Consider the following 18,317-nt stretch of genomic DNA (forward strand, 5'->3'; position numbering starts at 1 on the left):
AGGTCTTCTTAAAGTTAACTTGGAAGACAGAGCCAGGATGAGGAATGAAATAAAATGGAATACACTTTTTTTTTTTTTTTCCACACAAAAGAATCTTGCCAATAGCTTCAGGTTGGCAAGATTTTGCCATCAACTGGAAAATTTCATTGTTTTGCAGAAGTATATATTTATATCTCAAGTTGTACTCCTGATGATGCTATTCTTAATGAATGTAAACCAATCTGTGATGAATGTTTCTTCTCCTAATGATGACTAGAGAACGCTTTAAGCAATCACTGTCCTTGAAAATGAAAGCAACAGTTGCAGTTACCTTGAGAATACAGGGTCTTGTCTACCACCTGTCCCCTTCTCTTTCTTGCCATCCCACCCTGGGTTGGTAGGAAGATGAGGGGCTGTATAATTCCCTCCCTAGGGTATTACTTCCTGTGGGGTGGCTGAGGTTCAACAGCATCAGGGTCTCCACCAGGGAGGAGAAAACCTTCCTCAGAAATGCATCCATCTACAGGGTACTAAACAGAAGTCATGATTATCCGAGTTAAAGTTCTTTTGGCTTTAATGCTAAGCCACTAATTAGTGTAAATGAGATGGCAGAGGCAGAAGGCAATGTTTAATTTGCTTAAGAGGGAAATAAAAAACACACCTTGATTTTAAGTCCTTCAGCTTAAAAAACTTCCTACCAGCAGGGTGCGGTGGCTCACAAGTGTAATCCCAGCACTTTGGGCGGCCGAGGAGGGCGGATTACCTGAGGTCAGGAGTTCGAGACCAGCCTGGCCAACATGGGGAAACACCGTCTCTACTAAAAATACAAAAATTAGCTGGGCATGGTGGAGTGCACCTGTAATCCCAGCTACTCAGGAGGCTGAGATAGGAGAATCGCTTGAACCCAGGAGGCGAAGGTTGCAGTGAGCCAAGATCACGCCACTGCACTCCAGCCTGGGTGACAGGGCGAGACACTGTCTTAAAAAAAAAACAAAACAACAACAACAACAAAAACAAAAAAAACCACAAACTTATACAGGATTAATAATACAAATAAGCAATACAAATATGTGGCAAGCTGATAATACTTGAAAAGCCTTTTTTTTTTTTTTTTTGTAGTAAATGTAGTTTACAACAGCGTCAGGTAAAAATGAACCCTGAACCGAGAAGCAGAGTACTGAGATTTTGAGCTTAGTGATGATACTTGAGTGATAACGGTCAAATCAGTTCACTGGGTGGATTTCCATTTATTTATCTGCAAATAGGCAATAACAATACTTGCCCTAACCTCTCCCACTGTTGCTGTGAAAATCAAATAAATATAAAAGTTTATTGCTGTACAAATGTAATAATTGACTACCGCAATCAGTAATTACAAGTATGTGTTAACTACCGCAATCAGTAATTACAAATATGTGTCGAAATTCATACAAATCTTATGTGAGTTTATGTGTTTTAAAAATAATGTCCAACAGGAATTAAATAGTGTTTATGTGCCAAGTACTATTCTAAAGGTTTTATAAACATCATCTTACTTAATCCCCCAAACAATTATTTCAGGTAGATTGTACAATTATCCTTACTTTATAGGTCAGCAAACAGAGATTAAATAACTTGCCCAAAGTCATACAGTTGGTAGATAACAAAGCAATGATTGAATCTAAGTCAGCTGGAGCCTAGAGACCAAGTTCTTACACATATGGTGTCTTCTTAAGGGAGGCATATGGCACATTGCCTGTCTATCATCTCTCTCTCTCTCCATCCATCCATCCATCCATCTACCATCAGCAGATCAGACCACTGTTAGTATCTTTTGATTTATGGCCTGATTTCTTTATATCTTTTCTAATTTTTATTAAAAGCTGAGGCATTTGATTACTTTTTTTTTTTTTTTTTTTTTGAGGTGGAGTCTTGCTCTGTCACTCAGGCTGGAGTGCAGTGGCACAATCTCAGCTCACTGCAACCTCTGCCTCCCAGGTTCAAGTGATTCTAATGTCTCAGCCTCCCAAGTATCTGGGATTAGAGGTGCCCACCACCATGCCCAGCTAATTTTGTATTTCTAGTAGAGATGGGGTTTCGCTATGTTCGCCAGGCTGGTCTTGAACTCCTGACTTCAGGTGATCCACCCACCTCAGGCTCCCAAAGTGCTGGGATTACAGGTGTGAGCCACCGCACCTGGCCTTGATTACTTTTGCCCTCAAAATATAATAAAAATTTATAATTTAAAACAAAAAAGGAGGATGGCTGCCTAAATGAGCAAAAACAGTGAGTCTGACTTTGAAATACATTTTGTGCCTATTTATTCCCCAAGACAAGATTAGTTTGCAATTCTGTACCTTGTCGATAATCCTAAAGGTTCTGGAGACAATCCAGTATCTATAGTATCCCCTGCCCCTGCCACACACATACACACATACTCACATACACAGCGACATGATTCTGAGGGCCATATTCTAAAAATATTTAAGTTCTCTTGAGGGACAGACAGAATGAACAGGTGACACCTATTGTCTAACTAATCATAAGTTTTTTACAACTCCTGTGATTCACTGATAATCAGGTTCATAAACATAGATATAGCAATAACCAAGTGAGATGATGAGCTGAAAATGCTTCAAAACATATGAGAATGTAAAGTATTATCCTCATTTATATATATTATAAATCTGTAAATAATGAACAAACATTTTTGGTAGAGCATTCATGCTCATGCAATTGGTTTTGAGAGTCACTGCTGAAATGAGAATTCTACTTCTATACCTGAGCCATATGCAAGCTACTTGATGGTCATCCTCTTCCAAGATGAGGGACATTTGTTGGTCCAGAGGCTAATATAACTTTAAATTTAAACCCATCCTAAAAAAGGTTTATCTCACTGACTATCCAGATATCAACAATGTGTAATTGAGGTCATTTCAACTGTTGAGACTATTGTAATCTAGTTAGTCGACAGGAAATCGATTTTGTTCATGGTCAATTCTTTTGTATAACCACACTTTAGTATATTCCTTAGGCACGCATGCCAGTTAGCGAGGAATAAGGATACACACAAACAAAAATAAATTTAAAAAATAAAATGTCCTTTCTCTTTACATTAGAATCCAACCAGAAGCATAATTTGGTTCAGATACTGATGTTTAGGGGAATGCACATATGCACAAATACGTGTGTTCACACTGAACTCCCACTGTCCAGGCTCTTGTTGAAGCAGCCCTGCAAATGAGTCAACCATTTGCAGTGAACTGAGAGCTGTCTGCATTGCAAATACCAAATTACTGCCAAACAACCTTCTTGCCCACGGTGGAATGGATTTGGTAGATGACATCGTATTTAAAAGATTTTAAGGATCTTAAGTCAATATTTTGCTGTAATAATAAGCAACCAAGTAACGACTTGAGTTGTGCTCATATTTTTCATGATCCCTCCCTCTCAGCCCTTCTACTGATATTCTCAGCACTCCATCCATCCCTCTTAGGCAGAGTCCTTGGATATATACCACAGTACAAGGAAAGAAGAGAATGACAGAATGGAAAGGGACATAACCAGGTTTGCATTGTGATCACCACGGTATGCATCTACATCCCTGTTATGATGCTGCGGTTCAAATCTGTCAGCAGAACTAAGGCAGGACAATCACTCCTGCCATTCTACTTAAATTGCAAAACAGAAATGTGGTTTATTGGAAAATGTCCAGGTCTGGAGCCTGTTCTGAGTCTTCACCCAATCGCTCACTAGCTGTGCAACCGTGGCGAGTTGCTCAATTTTCCTGGGTCTGTTTTCTTATCAGTAAAATGGTGTGTGTGGAGGGGGCGTACTGGTGAGGGACTATGGCTTTTTCAGCAGGCATTTGACACCTCCTAACTCTGTCAAAGCAAGTGGCTTTTAGATGGAGAGTTGTCAGATCAGTTTGCCTAAAATACCTGGTCAGAGATGGTCTGGTCACTGAAATGTGGAGGCAGCCTTAAAGATTTTCTGGAAAGGAACTTAAACTATCTTTCTAAGGAGAAAACACCGGAATTCTGCAGAAAAGCCTGAGAAGAGAGGTTGAGAGGCCTTCAAAGAGAAGGGAAAACTGCCTGATAAGTTACTGTCAAAGATCTGAAGGACATGAAACCTGCTTAACTGAGAAATTGTTGAAGGATAGAAACAACCTCTTAGCCCTGTAAAGTAAACTGCCACTGTGGAGAGAGGAAGAATGAAAATAAAAGGAGCTGACATGCGAGCCACTTGAAGGTCTCTTTGAGGCAGATACATTAACCTCCACCAAGGGAGCTGAGCCAGGTGCTCTTTCATGGAGCAAAGGAACTCTAGATTGAACACCCAGCAAAATAAGTATCAGTGCAGAATGCAGTCCACCAACTCACTCTGGAAGTCAGTCTGGAATCAGACCAATTCACTCCCCAATATTGTTCAGAGAAAACGTGAGATTTTCTGTTTTGGTTTTTTAAAGGACAAAAAACAACCAAAGACACAAACCAAATATCAACATCCCTTCAGTCATGTTTTACTTAGATGGCCATCAGTAACTATGCAAGCAATTATTAATAAGATACATACACAAAACAATATAACAAAAATTAGCACATTCAAAGAAAAACAGACATTCTGTAATTTCAAAGAAAGGACTAATTGGCTTTAAAATGAACTACAATCAGAGTAGATTGTATCTTAAATTCACATAAAAGAGGTATCCTATGCTAATAAAATAGCGGAAATCATTTTACTCACCTCTCTTCCCTGAGGGTTTCCAAGAATTTGGAAGCATTGTAGAGTAGAACAATTGCCATAGTGTTACAAAACATCTTTAAAAAAGGTCATCATAATAGTCCTATATTTCAGTATCTAGTATAGTGATATTTATGAATAATGATTATCTCTATTTAATAAAGTCAACTGTATTTTGTGGATTAGTAAATAATATATACATTTTAATTGTGTTTGGATACATTATACTTTGAAAAGCATTTTAGTGATTGCAAGAAGTATAACTAACATTTAATTTTTAGTTTTTGTAAAATGTTTGAGAATAAAAGATATACCTGTTTTGCTGAAATATATACTGCAATTGAATATCCAATTATTAATAGATTTTTTAATTCAAAAATCCTAATATTCTGACAATAATACCTTTTAACAAAAGACAAAGACAAAACATACATATATTTTATCACATAATCACTTTCATTGTAACATAGCTGTGGTACCAGCCTAGAAAAGAACCTCCTGGGAATTCATTTCAAATTATTGAAGCAGCTGTTTCTTCAGTTTAAAATAAAATATCCATAACAAGTTCACACATGACAGATGCAAGCTAAAAACTAGATTCCACAGTGTGAGCTAAAAGCAGATGTTTTGAATGATCATATTTATAACCAGATATCATATTTATAACCAGATACAATAAATCTTAGTTACCTATAGTAAGGATGCATGAGTACTCTTTTCTATGAATTGGCTTAAAATGTAGTTCCTGTAGTTTCTTAGATTTTTTAGAACTAGGCTTCATTAAATACAAAAATTCTGTAAACTCATATGTATTTGGTCATTTTTATTCTTGCTCATTTCATGTGCTTCCTCAAGAATAAAAGCACTGTCAGGGCACTGACATTTATTATATTTATTTAATGCTACACATTCTCCCCACCCAACTCAAAGTCAGAAAACTCTTTCATTTTTGTTAATAAACTCATGGCTATTAGAAAGAATGAGAATTTTAAGTCTCAGAATATGCAGTCTGCTTGGTGAAAAGCCACTCCAGATCTTTAGTGAATGTTAATATGTAATTAGAACTGTAAAAAATTATAAACAATACAGGTTTGATTAAAACTTAATTCAAAAAAGTGAAAAGTTCAATGTTGAGAGTGAAAGCCTGGAGTTATCAACCATATACTTATGATTGTTTTCTACTAAAGTTTTGTCTTACAGTGTATCACAAATTTTCCCCTTCCACGTTAACTTACTTTTCTAAACCTAAGCAATCACGGCATAGGGGAAAAGCACATGATGCAGCATTGCAAGATGGGTTTGTGTTCTGTCTTTGCCTCTTACCAGTTACACATTTGGACTGAAGGCAATGCAGGTTGATTAATTATAGGACTTTTCTGTAGCCCTTGCTGTTAACTAACTGCCCTCAATGAAAGGCAGGCAAACTATTTATGGAATTGTGTCAGAAATAGAGTGAAATTTCTTTCCTTTGTTACTGCAGTCTTGCTATTACCAATGAGACAGCAAATAGAGAACCAAAAAAAAAAAAAAAAAAAAAAAAAAAAAAAAAGCCCAGTGGAAATTACCCCTTGGTTTGGGAAATAAAAATCTCTTCTTGCAGAATAGCTCTGAAAGTTGCCTTAGGGTCACTGCAAGCCCTCTTGTGGTCATTAACTTTCCCCCTTCTTCAATAACTGATGAGCTAATTTCTCACGGCACAGATCCCATCAGTGTTTGTTGTCAGGAATAAACATGAAATTATACACACACACAATTGCTTTGTAATATATAGGAGTTATGTTTTTAGAAAATTCACATGTTCTCATACGTAAATGTGCAATGGGATGTACAGTGATGCAGTGAAACACTGCTTATCGTTGGTGCTTATTCATTAAATATTCAGATATGTATCAAGACTATGGGCAGGCCACTTATTCAGTGTAGCCACAACCATGGTGAAGCCTTACATATAGCTTTATACTACAGTGAAAACAGGTCATCACCTCTGCGTGATGCTCTTCATTCTGCTGTAAGACTTCTATGCAGAGCTCTGCCAGATGAAGAATCTCTTCCAGCTTTCTAGCAGGAGATGCCTGGTTCATGGTCTCTATGTGAAAAAAAATCATAATCATGTTACCTTGAAAATAAAAAGCCCAACATGTTTGAAGACGTAATGATGAGACTAGAATGTTGAAATAGAATGAGAAATAAGAAATACAAGAAATACAAATGAATACATTATAAAAAGAAAAAAAACAGTTCACCAGATTGCAGGAAATATTTCACCCACAAAGCAATGACAGGGAACTGCAAGTGCTTTGCCATTTAATATATAAGAACAGGTGCATCAGCACATTAGATGCTCAACTTCTGCAACAAACAAGTTATAATTCTCCTCAAGGTCAGCAACACAAAGAGAGCAGATACCACAGTCTTTTCTTTCTCTCTGTATTGTATTATCAGTACAATACCATTCTCACCAGATGAGTCATTCCTGGCATTAGCAAAATCCATGCTTTTTTGTTGCTATTTAAATTCCCAGCCTTTAATGTCTATAGTTCATGGTGATCTTAAATTCAAGAAGTACAAAGTCACCTAAAACAACTCTGACAGCTAGCAATTGACTGATTTCCTCCCTATTTCCCAGCCACCATCCCACCCCACCTTTCCAACTGAGGGGGTTGTGGGGGACGAAGGCAGAAGTGTTCTTTGAAGCTGAAGGTTCTTTCTGCAGTAAGCCGAACTGGTATAAAAAGGAGACCACAATAAGATTAAGTGCAGTTACCTGAAATTCTGCTACAGAGAAGGTAAAGTAGTTATTTTCTAAGATTCAACAAGCTGGCAGAAATTAAAGAGGCCCTGTGTAATGAAACTGTTTCAAAACAATGTAAAGATCAGTTCCCAATAAGGACAATAAAGATAAATGTTGTCTGGGATTCATAGGCTCTTTCTCTTTGCTCAGCAAGGAGGTTGTGAGGAAAGAAAATCTAATTTTCAGTAAAAGAGATTCTTCTGGAGAACTTAAAGACCATTTTTTTTCCTGCAACACTTTTCCCTTGATTTACTTCTTCCTAAAACCTCAGCCTTAAATTTGGAGGAGACACTTTCATTTGCTCTGTTCTAATGTATTCGGATGTACAATGATGCATTGAAACACTGCTTATGATTGGTGCTCATTCATTAAATATTCATTATACACTCACTGTAGCTCAGACACAGTGCAATGTACTGATGTGGAGTTCACATCCCTCAACCCTCAAGCCATATACACTTCCTACTATATTCCCCTACAGAATGGAAAGCCATTGCTCCTCTGTGACAAGGTTCAAAAATTACAATAATTCTTTAGAAAAATCAGTGTGAAACACCAAATAGTCAAGTGTGCCTATAATGTTGCTGGCTGTAGGAAGTAGAAGGCAGTATGAGACATACTTCCAATCTCAACTCAGAACCAGAAAATCTCTACTGAAAAGATCCATAGACATGAATGATCAAATGTTTCATCTGTTCCATGAACATTTCAACATCCTCAAAGAAGCATGAAGTCAAGGAGGCTTATGACTTTGCATGACAACCTACTTAATTTGGGGGCCGCTCTAGCTGTTCTAGTTTCGTCAGGAAGAGAAGGCCCCTAGGAAAAGTTTGAAAGCACCATGAGACAAACCTACTGGTGATGCAGGAAATGTGAGGGAAGACTGCTGAAAGCAGGTCTAGGGGAGACATCGGGGGAAGGTAAGCCTGAAGCATGGTCTTAGAAATAACAAATGACCGGGGAAGAGGAGGAGGAATTTTTAGAGAAGAAATACTGTATGACACAGATGAGGTGGATTTTGGAGAAAGGTGATAATAACAACCATTAGAAATGTTACAGTTTCAGGCAGGCGGATCACCTGAGGTCAGGTGTTCGAAACCAGCCTGGCCAACATGGCGAAACCCCGTCTCTACTAAAAATACAAAAATTAGCTGGGGCCCGGTGGTGGGCACCTGTAATCCCAGCTACTCAGGAGGCTGAGGCAGGAGAATCGCTTGAACCCGGGAGGCAGAGGTTGCAGTGAGCCAAGATCGCACCATTGCACTCCAGCCTGGGTGACAGAGGCAGACTCCGTCTCAAAAAAAAAAAAAAAAAAGGGGAAATGTTACATTTTCTTGAGAGCCAATTATGTGTCAGGCACAAGCCGGGGCACTTCCCATGTGTTAGCACACACATTTTCCTAACAGCTTTGTTTTTTATTCATGTAACTCACAGATAAGGAAACATGCTCAAAAAGATAAATGCAACAGCTAAAAAGCAGTGAAGGTGAGACTTGAACATGTGGGCTCTTGTACTTGCCTGGCTGGAGTTAAGAATGTGCTAAGAACGATGGGTGATTATGGGAGACATTAAGATAATAAGCAGACTAGATGACTATATCCTATGAATAACTTGGGGCAAATGTTTCTTAGCAGGGCCTCAGAATAAATTAATTTTAGGAAAATGTATTTGGTGGTTGTGTCCAACAAGGATTGGTGAAAGTGTGTGATATGGATCCTGAGAGTCTGGTTTAGTAGAATAGTGAACTATGGAAAGATGATAGTAGGAATAGAAAAGAAGGGAAAGATGCACAGACACTCCAAAGGAAGAATTTGTGAGCCATTGTTGAGTGGCTAGAATTTGCAGGCCAGAGAGGAGTATGACTCTGAGGTTTGGAGACCTCATGGCTCAGAGAATGATGATGCACGGTTGATAAAGTTAGGCAATGGGTCTTCAATGGACCATCCCATATATTTTAGCACTAATTACATTGCCACATAAGTGTGATTTAAAATAAGTTAAATATTCTAAACTAAAAAAAATTGTGCATTGTAAAATCTACAAACATGCAGAGTTAGGCTATCTGAATCTTTGCCTGACAAACTGCTGCTCTGCTTCAAGATTCTACTTTAATGCTACCTTAAAATTGGACCTTCTCAGAGTTCTGGGTCTGAATGAGTTGCTCCTCTCTCTGAGCTCCCCTATTACAGGCTCATGAGTCTGTTGCTAAACTGTACTAGATCAAAGTTAGAAACTGATTCTCATTCATACGATTATCTTGTGCAGGCGCTTTGGACCATGGCAGGTATTTAATGAATGTTTACTGAGAATGCAGCAGAATAATTATGGGAGGAAAAGAATGTTAAAAAATTCAATCAATACCCCAAAATTTTTAACTTTACATGTGATTGCAAAGAGCTCATCTGTATCTAATACATCAAGGGTGGATAAGAGAGCATGCTCACGATAAAACGCAGCTGTAGTCTGAGAACACTTCTCGAATAACTGACAAATGTTTAGTTCTGAAATTCTTAAAGAAAAAGCTTTCTTCAGAAACAAAAACTTTGTCAGAAAATGTCTTCAAAATAACTTTTAAGCCTCAAGAGCATATCACTTATCTTTCTTAATTTCTCCATTTTTAGATGACGAGTATTAAGTTTGGGAGTCAGAGGGTTCTTGAACCCCTTAAATTATGTACTAATTTTTGTATGTAGAGGCATTTTTGGGGTAGGGGAGAAAGACCGTATCTTTCATCAGATTCTCAAAGTTGTCTATAAACCAAACAGATGCTAAGAAGCACTGAACCAGATAATTTCTTTTTTCTTTTTTTTTTTTTTTTTTTTGAGACGGAGTCTCTCTCTGTCGCCCAGGCTGGAGTGCAGTGGCGCAATCTCTGCTCACTGCAAGCTCCGCCTCCCGGGTTCACACCATTCTCCTGCCTCAGCCTCTCCGAGTAGCTGGGGCTACAGGCACCCACCACGACGCCCGGCTAATTTTTTGTATGTTTAGTAGAGACGGGGTTTCACCGTGGTCTCGATCTCCTGACCTCGTGATTCGCCCACCTCGGCCTCCCAAAGTGCTGGGATTACAAGCTTGAGCCACCGCGCCCGGCCGATAATTTCTAAAATTCCTTCTAGCTGAAGCAATCTATGCCTCCCATAAATGTTACACTTAGATTTTGCATTATATTATTTCAATGGACTCATATATGTGTATAACAAGTTTTTCATAAAGAAAGATAAAGGAAATAAAATTTATTTATGTATCAAAGATTAGAAATTTATTTCTCCTACATACTTTAGTGCTAGGGACTAGCACTATTTGAATCTTTGCCTAACTCTGCATGTTTACACATTTTACAATGCACAATATTGTTTCAGTTTAGAATATTTAACTTATTTTAAATCACTAAAGTATATAGGAAAAATAAATCCTGCATACTCTTCTGTATCCTCACAAGCATCCTGCAAATTAGATAATCATGATCCTCCATTTCCAGAGTCTTGGAGAGGTTGAAGGTGTCTGAGGTTATACAGTTTGTTGCTGGCTGAGATGACATTAAAATCTTACCTCTGATGTCATACAGACAGAAATAATACTACAATGACTTGAATTACTACAATTCTTTTTCATTTTCAACTTTCTCAATAAAAATCACACAGAAATGCCCCCACTCCATATCCTTGGCCACAAGTATGCAATAATAGAAAAGCATCACAGAACCAACCTCAGAACTTATTATGTGTGAATCTTTCAAAATCAGCTATTACATGTGACACTATCTTAAGTACAAACTCTGAGAGTACCCTGTGTTCTAGTGAAATTTAAAAACATTCTAAAACATTTATTCTTCCTAGATTAAGTTTATTGAGAGGATCAAAACTTTGTACTTGAACATAATAGCCACTCTAATACTTTAAATAGATAGCATTTTATCAAGTACACTGTGTATCCTGTCTCTGGTTTCACCCATTTGGCTACGGCCAAGAAGTTTAATGCATTCTATAGTCATAATTCTATTAGATAACAAGGTTATCAATAGCTCCATTAAAAAGCCGAACATTGGGAATATTTGAGAATTCTTCCTTAAAATGTTTTTTTTTCACTCATTTTGTAACATATCCAAAGCATTACAGATGGCTCTACATCCTTCAAGCTTCACACCAAATTGCTGATTGTTGTAATACATTTCAAACAGTGACATTTAAAACAAACATGCCAAAAGTAGCAAGGTTTCTTGATGAATTTCAATGCATTGTTCTTGGCTATGATTCTTCTTCGCTCTGGAACACTTTTGGCTTTCTGTAACACTCCTTGGCTCATTGAAACAATTCATTTTTAATTATATCTCCGTACATTTAAGGAGAGATCCTACTGGGGAAGGGGAGGGAAGATGGAAAGATGTAAAAAGACAGCTTGACTGTTTGCTTTGGTAGGGTTTCATTCTACTCCATGGCTTCAGAAAGGGGCATACCCCTGGCACACTGGACTGGGCTGCCTCCCTTGCTACTATTCCCTGTCAGAGTCCCTGTGGTGGATGCACAGTGATGCTCATGGTGAACCAGGATGTGGGAAGAAGACCAGTAAGATACCTTCCTTTTTATCCATATATGATATGCAGTAATTTGTCATGCTTTGACCTTAACTTAAAAAATTTTTAAATTGATGAATAAAAAAGTATTTGCTAATAATCCTACATGATGATTTATGTATATATTATGTAACAATTGTCACAAATTAATTTTGATAAGAGAGATTTTAAATATCCTCACCTCCACTCACCATGATCTTAACTTTTAATGAGCTGACTGTATCTGTACTTGCAGCTAAACAATAAATAGTGTTGAAGATGGTGTTAGATTGAAGGACTATGGAAATAATTCCATCCCAATACTTCCCTGTCTTCTTCCCTCCTTTGCATCTAGGCCATGAAGATCAGCTAGGGAGCATGAAAAAATAATTCCTGTATATGCATTCATTTCTTCTTTGGTTTTTAAACTCCTCAGATTCCGTGGCCCTGAATTTGATTCAACAAACATTTTATTCCATGTAAGATACTTCGCCAGCCACTGAGGGGATACAATGATTAAAAAGATATTATTTCTGTCTTCAAAGAATTTATATACATCTCTTTCTAACCAGATTATAAGGTAGAATATGGCAACCTATAATCCATTTTTGGTCAACATAAAGAAGATCTGTTATAAAGTCTGTAAAGAGAGTGAACTAAATGTAAGCAGTATGTAAGAACAGGGTTATTAGCTTGCAAGAAATAGGATCAAAGATGCATCAATAAGAAGGCTTTAAATTGCTATGTATATCATATGGAGTTTTTCAGAATGAAATTATTGTGGTAGGTATGTTTTCGAGTTTACAAAGCTAGCAACAGTCCAAAGTGGAAGTCTTCCACCTCTTCCCCTCCCATTTAGACAAAAGCATTCACTCACTCCTCTGCTTCTTCCCTCTCCAGCTAATGACTATATATCAGACGGATGATGAAGAAGTCCTGATGTTCAGGAGATAGCTGAGGTGAGAAACACAAAAATCTTAATAAGGGACTGTAGGGATAACTTCGGAAAATCAGAAAAGAGGTGTGGAAAAAGGGAGAAAATGGGAAAATCTCCACTATCTAGTGAAACAAGGGAAAAGAAGGACTATAGTTCGGCAACAGCAGGGATATGAGCACACGGAAGCAGTCACCTGGGGCACTCTCTGAAGTGAGGCCCAAACAGTAAGGCTTTACTTTGAGAGCTTGTAAAGAACAAGGACATTAGGGGCCAAGGGCACAGTATCTAATTTCTTCTACATGGAACCCCAAATGTCAGCCAGTAACAAGGACTGTCAGCCTACTCTCTTGTGGACTGCTTGCTGGCAAAACTTATCTACCATTAGGCCCAGCTGAAGAAATGGTGGAATGGATCCTTTCTTTTCCCTCTCCCCACTAAAGGAGATAGTGATTGATCCCCTAGCTGTTCCCTTGCAGAAATATAAAGCAACATTACCTTACACACTCTCACGCACATATACACAATGCTTTAGGCACATAAACAAATTGTCCTAATTACAGAGTTCAGAAAATACTCTATCTTAGGTAACTCATTAATGTTAGATGCCTTCTGTTCATTTATAAACCATAATCCCCTGGCCAGGCACTGTGGCTCATGCCTGTAATCCCAGCACTTTGGGAAGCTGAGGTGGGTGGATCACTTGATGTTAGGAGTTCGAGGCCAGCCTGGCCAACATGGTGAAACCCCGTCTCTATTAAAAAAAAAAAAAAAAAAAAAATTAGCCTGGCGTGGTGGCACACGCCTGTAATCCCAGCTACTTGGGAGGCTGAGGCAGGAGAATTGTTTGAACTCCGGAGGCAGAGGTTGCAGTGAGCTGAGATCGCACCACTGCACCACAGTCTGGGTGACAGAGTGAGACTCCGTCTCAAAATAAATAAATAAATAAAAATAAAAATAAATAAACCATAAGTCCTTTTAGTTTACCTTAGCTAGCCAGGGAATTTCTACTGGATCCCCAGTCTGCTCTAATTTGAATCTTAACTCTGATATCAACATCCTCCCTCTTTGCATAGTACAGACTGATGACTCAGTTGGAAAGTCTAAATTTTTATCTAGATTTTCTGACCCATCCTCCAGCTCTGGCTACAGCAACCTGTGGTAATTTACATGGTGACAAAGTCTAGGACAAGTAGGCTCCAGGAGGTCAATCCTGGCCAGATCTCAATATTTACAGGCTTTCTTATTCCAAGATAGGAGAGTGGGAAATTAGGTACTTCCTTACCCATTAAAAAAATAACCCATTCCTGTCCCTGCCATCTGTCTGCCAGTTTTTAGAACTTGTGGCTAGGTGCACCTAAGGAACTTTTGGACTCAGTACCCTAGAGGAGATAGTACACAACTTGTTTAGAAGACTGCCTCAAAATCTGGGGGTGAGGTGGTTCCCAAAACCCAACTTACTTTTTTCAGTTCTTTAGGGTCAACTGGCCTATAATTGTTCCACTATCTGTGACATCGCTAAGACCTGGCACTGCCAACTAATGAAAGAAAATGAGGAATCATTGACTCTCTCCTGGTTTACCTGACTGCAACCCAAATGATATTATGGTTCCACAAGTGTTGGACTATGTACTGCTTTCATCAATGAATGGAGTACCTTCAGTATAGATCTCCATTTCTCGGCTTCAGCATGCATCAGAATCACCTGGAGGACTTGCTAAAACACAAACTGCTTGGCATCATTCCGAGTTTCTGATTCAGTAGGTCTTGGATGAGTCCCAAGAATTTGCATTTCTAACAAGTTGCCAGGTGATGCTTATGATGCTGGTGTAGGGAATGCACTTCGAGAACTACCAGTGGTTACGAAAAGCAAAGTTAAAAACAAAGGTGACCTACGTAAACTTTGATTATTTCCTCCTTTCCCTGAAATCAAGCTATACCTTTATATAAACCTTATTTCAGGTAAAAGGTGACTTTTTCTGCAGAATCCGAACTGATTGCCAGATAGGATAGTGTCCACATTTGGGAAATCCTATATATAAATGAAAATAATTAATCCAGGATGGTATAGCCTCCCGATAGGTATTTAAAATCCACACAAATACTAATGCCACATTTGTTTGAAAACAATAGATCTGTGGCCTCCTAATTCCATGGCTTCCTTTGGGACCAATTCATTTAATGACTCTGCCATTTAAAGTAAGATTTGCGGTTAATATTTCCCTGGAATTAACCATGCTAATAACATAGTGCTTTGGAATAATTGTTCTGTCATCACAGTCACATTAACTACTTTACCTAGATTATCTTTCGCATCGGTAAATTCACTGTAAGCCAATGGCCAGCTATTGAACAAAGGAGAATTGGCCACTAGAGTATAGGCCAATGACAGCTGGGCTGAATCCAAACTGAGCAGTCTCCATAAGCCAACAGTAAGTGCTGACCCATGAGTGGTGAGCCATAAAACGTCAGGTACATGTGAGGTAAAACTCAGTGACTCTGTGAGACTATCTTGGGGTGGAATACTGAGGCATAATCTCCTCTAAAGATCTTAAAGTAAGAGATGATAGTGATGGAATTACAGAGAATAGATTACTAGAACACACAAGCAAAAATTAATATTTGGTTTATCATTTGTCACAGGCTTCTATTCTTACATGATTTATAAGAGGCGGGAGACACATTTGGCCCAATTTGAGTTTTATTAAAGTTGTCTTTTCATTGAGACCTTGGCTCTCCCAAAGTTTATGAAGTAAGAAAAGCTAAGGTCTCACAGGGACAAATATGTCTACAGCATTGCTGGCTGCAAAGACTATGAAGGCTTGAGGGAGAAGAAAGTTTTCTATGCTGTCTACTTAGTTTGCTCTGGATAGTTCTGGATATAACTGTGTTATAGGATTTTAATGATAGCATAAAATTTTTCCAGTGGTAATTTTGCCAGCTAATTGTGTAATAGCTTTTTTTTTTTTTTAATTTTTTTTTGGACAGAGTCTTGCTCTGTCACACGGGCTAGGGTGCAGTGGCGTGATCACGTCTCACTGCAGCCTTGAACCTCCTGGCCCCAGGCCCAAGCAATCCTCCCACCTCAGCCTCCTAAGTAGCTGGAGGAGTGCACCACCATGCCCAACTAATTAAATTTCTTTTTATACAGATGGGGTCTCACTATGTTGCCCAGGCTCATCTCAAATTCCTGAGCTCAAGTGATCCATTTTTACCAGCCTCCCAAAGTGCTGGGATTACATTCGTGAGCCACCATACTCAGCCATACATTTTTTTAAAAGATTGATCTCTGCTGGGTGCCATGGTTCACGCCTGTAATCCCTGCACATTGGGAGGCCGAGGTGGGTGGATTGCTTGAGTTCAGGAGTTCAAGACCAGCCTGGGCAAAGTGGCAAAACCCTATCTCTACCAAAAAAAAAAAAAAAATTATCCAGGCATGGTGGTATGTGCCTGTGGTCCCAAGCTACTCAGGAAGCTGAGGGTGGAGGATCATTTGAGCCCACCTGGGAGGCAGAGGCTACAGTGAGCCGTGATTGCACCAGTGCACACCAGCCTGGGTGACAGAGTGAGACCCTGTCTCAAAAAAGACTGTTCTTTAGCCATGTCATATACACAAGATATGTGTACATACACACATACACATTCAGTAGCTGAAACTGATGAATAGTCCCCTCCCTGGTGTGTTGTTCTTTATATATACATTTTATCTGTTTTTTTCTAAGTATTATTTAAATTCAGAAACTGAAAATCAAATACTGAATCACATAAAGTCTATAGCATCTTTAATATCATGCCTATTCCTTCCTGTTTTTTAATTGCACTTACCTAATACATTCTTTCCATGTCATTTGTTTTATTCATAAAAGGAGCACCAACACACCTCCACTCTCACTTCCTGCCTGACCCTTGCTTTAACTCTTTTTTCCATACTCAAGGAGAATGTTTGCCTATGAACAATGGGGATACAGGCAAGGCAGAGCACAGCAAGGCACGAAGATGAAGATGGTCTGTTCCGTGGGCAATGGCAGGGGACAGGGACTCCAGAGGCTTGCCAGCTGCAAGGCAAGCGAAGGAGAAGGAAAGAGAAGATATTTGGAGACAGTAACCACAATATGAAATATAACATTTGAAAAGATTTGCAGCCTTGGGTGATGAGAAATGAGTCAAAAGATCTTGATGTCTGCATGTATGTCTTTGTTTCTTTTGATACATAATCAAGGTCTTCTAGGGCATGCTAAGATTTAAAGAAAGTCTCTCAATTGGCAAGTGTAAAAGACCAGGTTTACAGAGTAGGGTTGGGCTTAGTGCCATCTTGAATATTTCTACAGCTGTAACATCACAAATTTGCCAATCACCGTGAATGTGTGTGCATGCATTGATGCCTCATGGATATTTTAAAGGGCTCCTCTTTGAAATTAAAATATAAATGTGTGTGTGTCTTTTAAAAAGCTTCAACTAGGTCTTTTAATTTATGGCTTGAAACTATATGGTCACTTAGCTAGGGCCTACAAGTAATGAATCCTTCTTAATTTGCCAAACTATTTCATCTGTTGAGTCTTTGGGTACTTATAAACCCTGTTGATAAATAAAGAGGTAGAAACCTGTCAGTTTTCATCACTCTAGTTTTGTACAATTGGAAAAGACTTTTTCATACATGTAACCTACTCAGATTAACAAGGTGCCATGAAAGTCATGCTGCTATGTCTCTTGGTGTACCTGTTGGCACCTGTTAGTAAGTAAATGAGAGGTCACCAGTTAGTTGCTTTCAAATTCAGTCTCTGGAGATTGACAAATTCTATAAAATTGCTTGCGAAAGGAAGAAGCCTTGTTATTTAAAGACTGCATTTATCTGTGAATCCCATTCTATATAAAAGTAAAAAAACAACAAGTACATGACACACTGTCAAGTGAGCTGAGCAAACTGACATCCTTCCTGAGACCTTTTAGAAAACAGGTGTTGAACACTTGTAATGAGATTTCCATGCATCTTCAGAGGAAGTAGGAAAGATTCTAGCAAGGGCTGTTCAGAGTGTTACAGATCATGGCCAAGGAAATAATTCCGAATAAGGAACAAACTGAAGAAGACATTACATAAATGCTGTGTGTCTCTGTGTGTGTGTGTGTGTGTGTGTGTGTGTGTGTGTGTGTGCATGTTTTAACTTTTTCTTTTTTCTTTTCTTTTTTAGAAGACACATATCCACCAGACAGAAGTATTTTGAAGTATATAATTTTTCCAGATCCTGGGGAATCTGGGATATATTTAATTAACTATTTCTGATCCGTTATCTAAGTGTTTTATTTATTTCTATGTAGAAAATGAACTAAAATGGGGGCACGCT

General features: G+C 38.5%; 1 protein-coding gene across 5 annotated transcripts in view; it reads right to left on the bottom strand.

The window, feature by feature from the left end:
* CADPS2 (calcium dependent secretion activator 2) overlaps positions 1-18,317 on the bottom strand; it is a 572,316-nt gene that overhangs the window by 91,494 nt on the left and 462,505 nt on the right. For all 5 annotated transcript variants that reach the window (XM_058426274.1, XM_058426269.1, XM_058426272.1 and 2 more), the window contains exon 18: positions 6,687-6,790. In XM_058426274.1, the coding sequence (XP_058282257.1) occupies positions 6,687-6,790 (104 nt within the window). The remainder of the gene's footprint in view (positions 1-6,686; positions 6,791-18,317) is intronic.

The sequence above is a fragment of the Hylobates moloch genome, unplaced genomic scaffold, assembly GCF_009828535.3.
Source record: "Hylobates moloch isolate HMO894 unplaced genomic scaffold, HMol_V3 SCAFFOLD_1, whole genome shotgun sequence".
Lineage (NCBI taxonomy): Eukaryota > Metazoa > Chordata > Mammalia > Primates > Hylobatidae > Hylobates > Hylobates moloch.